At 45.0% G+C, this 5010-nt stretch overlaps 1 protein-coding gene across 1 annotated transcript; it reads right to left on the bottom strand.

The window, feature by feature from the left end:
• Window positions 1-2019: 2019 nt before the first annotated feature.
• Window positions 2020-2721, bottom strand: LOC109179823. Its single transcript, XM_019329303.1, has one exon. The coding sequence runs from the start codon at window positions 2719-2721 to the stop codon at window positions 2020-2022; it is 702 nt and encodes a 233-aa protein (XP_019184848.1).
• Window positions 2722-5010: the final 2289 nt, after the last annotated feature.

Below are 5010 nucleotides of genomic sequence, written 5' to 3' on the forward strand. Positions count from 1 at the left end.
AGTAGGCCAAAATAAACCGGATTGTAGCACTTTTAGAGCCGTGCGGTCGGCACTCATGTGTCCTCCATATGGTGAAGAGTGGCAATGGCTCAAAACACTTAGAAATTCCTCCTCCGGTATGCACCTTCTCACAATTCCATCGGCACATCTCTTAAACAATAGGGGCTCATCCCAAAAGTAATCTCTCACATCATGCAAAAATCTCTTTTTCTTGTTGAAATTGAAATCCTTTGGGATGTACCCGCTCACAAGGTAATTCACAATGTCCGCGAACCAAGGCACATAATTTCTTCCCAATTCACTCAAAATGAAAAGTGTTTCTCCCTTGAATGAGTCATCAATGGGCAACTCATTTTCCTTATGGCCTTCAAGTCTTGAAAGGCGGTCCGCCACAACATTCTCGGAGCCTTTTTTGTCTCTTATTTCCAAATCAAACTCTTGAAGAAGAAGAACCCAACGGATCAACCTTGGCTTGGCATCTTTCTTTTGGAACAAGTACTTCAAAGCCGCATGATCAGTGTGAACTATCACCTTGCTTCCCATGAGATAAGATCGAAATTTGTCCATGGCAAACACCACCGCTAGGAGCTCCTTCTCGGTTGTTGCATAATTCACTTGGGCTTCATCAAGCGTATGGCTTGCATAGTGGATCACATGGTAGCTTCGGTTCCTCTTTTGGCACAACACCGCCCCAACTGCATAGTCGCTTGCATCACACATTAACTCAAACGGAAGACTCCAATCGGGGGGTTGAATGATGGGAGCATGGCATAGGGCCTCCTTCAACTTGTCAAATGCTACAAGGCAAGACTCATCAAAATGAAAATCAACATCTTTGGCAAGCAAATGAGTAAGGGGCTTTGCAAGCTTGGAAAAGTCTTTTATGAATCTTCTATAGAACCCGGCATGCCCAAGAAAACTCCTCACTCCCTTAACGGTGGCCGGCGGTGGCAATTTTGATATGACTTCTATCTTTGCCGGGTCCACCTCAATTCCTCTTGCCGAGACCTTGTGCCCAAGAACTATTTCTTCGGTTGCCATGAAATGGCACTTCTCCCAATTTAGCACGAGATTCACCTCTTGGCACCTACACAAAACTTTTTCAAGATTGATTAAACATTCATCAAATGACTTCCCATAAACGGAGAAGTCATCCATGAACACCTCCATGATCTCCTCCACCAACTCGGAGAAAATAGCCATCATGCATCTTTGAAAAGTGGCCGGCGCGTTACACAAACCAAATGACATCCTTTTAAAGGCAAAGGTTCCATATTGGCATGTGAACGTGGTCATCTCTTGGTCCTCGGGGTGGATAGAAATCTGAAAATATCCTGAAAATCCATCTAAGAAGCAAAAGTATTCGTTTTTGGACATTCTATCAAGAAATTGGTCAATAAATGGGAGGGGGTAGTGATCCTTCCTAGTAGACTTGTTCAATTTTCTATAATCAATGCACATTCGGTGCCCGGTAACAAGTCTAGTAGGAATCAACTCATTCTTCTCATTTTCAATGACCGTTATACCGCCCTTTTTCGGAACAACATGTATGGGACTAACCCACTTGCTATCCGAAATAGGGTATATAATGTCGGCCTCATGCAACTTTAAAATCTCTTTCTTTACCACATCTTTCAAGTTAGGATTCAACCTCCTAAGGGGCTCCACAATGGGCTTGGAATTGTCCTCTAAATAGATTCTATGCATGCAATACTTAGGATCAATGCCAATCAAATCCCCAATTGTGTACCCAATTACCCTCCTATGTTTTCTAAGCACATTAAGCAATTTATCAATTTCATCATTGTGCAAAGAAGAATTAATAATCACCGGGTAAGTAGAGTTAGAGCCAAGAAAAGCATACCGGAGATTTGGAGGTAAAGGTTTTAATTCTACCTTTGGGGCATGCTCCTCTCCAAGGGGTTCAAGAATGGCAAGAGCTCCCGTCATGTTTTCAAAGTTGCTCATCCACTCTTGCATGCCAAGGTCCACCTTGATTTGGGTGCACTCTCCCAACTTTTAAAAGAAATTTCCCACAAGAGAGCTTCCTTGGTTATCTCCTCCAATCCCAAGTACCTCTCCAACACATTCTTCTATGGCTTCCACCATGTTGCACTCATCAATGTAAGAAGTTTGGTGTTTGGCCATCTTGAAGATGTCAAACTCAATTTTATGGCTGGCTACCTCCATCACAAGCTTCCCTCTTTTGACATCTATGATTGCTCCGGCGGTGGCTAGAAATGGCCTACCAAGGATTATTGGAACCTTGGCATCCTCCTCTATGTCAAGAATCACGAAATCTCCCGGGATGTAGTATTGATCAATCATGACCGAGATATCTTCAAGTACTCCCACCGGGCGCTTGATGGAACGGTCCGCTATTTGGAGTGTCATGGTAGTAGGCTTGGGCTCTCCAAGATTGAGCCTTTTGCATAGAGAGTATGGCATAAGGCTCACACTAGCCCCAAGATCACACAAAGCACGGCTCACTACAAATCCTCCAACAATGCAAGGGATAGAAAAGCTTCCCGGATCCTTCAACTTGGGAGGCAAATTCTTTTGGAGAACTGCACATGTCAAAGCTCCCTCACTAAGGTCCACCACCGCACTCTTCTCTAATCTCTTCTTGTTACTCAAAATATCCTTCAAGAATTTATTATATGAAGGTATTTGAGTAATGTCTTCCACAAAGGGCATAGAAATCTCCAACTTATCAAGCATTGTTTTAAACTTGTTTTCTCTCTCGGTTTCTTTTGTTTTCCGTAACCTTTGTGGAAATGGCAGCAAGTTGCAAGGAATCACCGAGTCATCTATTTGCTTGCCCTTGTTCACATTCTTCTTACTTGAGTTGTTTCATTCTTGAATTGGCTCCTTCCCTTTTGACTTGTTTCTTTGAATTAGAGGCTCATCATCATTTTCACTTTCAAGATTTTTTTCAATTTCCTCTTCATTTGGCCTTTTCTCATCTTCATCTTTCTCAACATCTTCTTCAATTGTAAGATCATTAGAAGGAAAGGGTGGATCTTTCAAAGATTTTCCACTTCTAGTGGTGATGGCGTTGACATGATTTCTAGGATTTTCGGTGTTAGCCGGAAGTCTACCACTAGAAGATGAGGCTTGTGTAGACCCTTGAGTGCCTCCTCCTTGATTTTGGGCTTGTAGATTCTCCACTTGAGATTGCAACTTGCTAATTTGTGACATTTGAGACATCATCATGTTCATTAATGTCTTCATGTCCACATCTTGAGAAGGTTGAGAGGATCCTTGTTGATTTTGATTGTTTCCATGTCCTTGATTTCCTCTCCATTGTTGATTCAATTGATTTCCAACTCTACTTGCTTGATTTCCTTGAAAACCCGGAGGTGGATTCCTTCCTTGCACACCTTGATTGTTCCAAGAAGACCCAAATTGATTCCTTCCTTGTTGACCATAATTTCCATATCCTTGCCCTTGGTTTTGGGGTCTAGAATACCCAATCATATCCACTTGCTCCATGTTTGATAAAGAGCCTTGGCCACTAGGATCTAACAATTGACAAGCTTGAGAAGCATGAGCTCCTCCACATATGGCACAACAAGCTATTAGTGCCATACTTTGAGAACCGGGAGAATTGCAAGTAGCTTGTGGCACCTTTACTGTGCTGGGAGGAAAATTTCTGGGATACATGGTGAGAAAGAGAGGTATCGAGCTGAATCCCGAGAAGGTCCAAGCTATCATGGACATGCAGCCCCTCAGTACCATCAAAGACCTGCAAAGGTTGACTGGTCGGCTAGCCGCTCTGAGCTGATTCCTTAGTAAGGCGGTGGACAAGAGAGTGCCTTTTTCTTCGAGGCCATGAAAAAGAAAGAAGGTTTCACATGGACAGCCGAGTGCCAGGAATCCTTCGAGGAGCTGAAAAGGTATCTATCTACACCCCCTGTGTTATCTACTCCTCAGGTTAGTGAACCTTTGTACTTGTACCTGGTCGCATTGCCTAGGGTGGTCAATTCCGTGCTCGTCCGAGAGGAAGAACGGGTCTAGCATCCGGTTTATTACGTGAGCCGATCCCTGAAGTCCGCCGAGACTCGCTATACGCCTTTAGAGAAGGTGGTGTACGCATTGGTGGTTACGGTACGGAAGCTGGCACCTTACTTTCAAGCACATACCGTCCGAGTGTTGACCGACCTACTCTTGGGAAGTGTGCTGAGAAATGCCACGTCCTCGGGACGACTCGTCAAGTGGGCCGTAGAGCTGACCTAGTATGGGATCGAGTACCAACCCCGCCCGTCGATCAAAGGGCAGGCGTTGGCTGACTTCTTGGTCGAATGTATAGTGGGAGAAGTCGACGGAATCCTAGCTTCGAAGGAAGATTCAGGAGAATGGTGGGAGTTACATGCCGATGGGGCGACGAGTAGTCAGCATTGTGGCGGAGGAGTCATGTTAATCACACCGGAAGGATTTCGATTGTATTATGATCTAAGCTATCAATTCCAAGCATCCAATAATGAAGCGGAGTATGAAGCTGTGCTGGCAGGCATTAGACTCGCTAAGGCCTTAGGGGTCGACCGCTTGCGTATTAAGACGGACTCGCGCCTTGTGGTGGGGCAAGTGTCCGGAACTTGTGAAGCTAGGAGCGACCGGCTGGTACGATATAAGGAAAAGACCGCGGAGTTACTGAAAGGGTTCGTCGCCCAAGAGATAGAGCACATCTCGCGATTCGACAACACCGAAGCCGACATCTTGTCGAAAATCGGCCTGGAGGGGATACCAGATCATCTTTTAAGGATCCGCCAGAAAGAAGACTTACCTCGGCCTAGCATCGAGGAGTCGAGTGAAGAAATTCAACAGGTTAGAACCTTGGAGTGGGACCGCAACAAAAACCCAGAAATGTTCTAGATCGAAGACATACTACGTTTCAAGGAAGAAGGGAAATTGCCTGAAGACCACACGGTCGCCGCCCGAGTCTGAAGAAAAGCCCCTTCCTTTGCGATTGTGGATGGGCAGTTATACAAGAGGTCGTTCGGAGGCCCC

This window comes from Ipomoea nil, unplaced genomic scaffold (genome assembly GCF_001879475.1).
Source record: "Ipomoea nil cultivar Tokyo-kokei standard unplaced genomic scaffold, Asagao_1.1 scaffold0980, whole genome shotgun sequence".
NCBI lineage: Eukaryota > Viridiplantae > Streptophyta > Magnoliopsida > Solanales > Convolvulaceae > Ipomoea > Ipomoea nil.

What these genes read in the sequence shown, in the direction of transcription:
- LOC109179823 (XM_019329303.1), bottom strand. Translation starts at nt 2,721, where the DNA reads ATGCTTGATAAGTTGGAGATTTCTATGCCCTTTGTGGAAGACATTACT.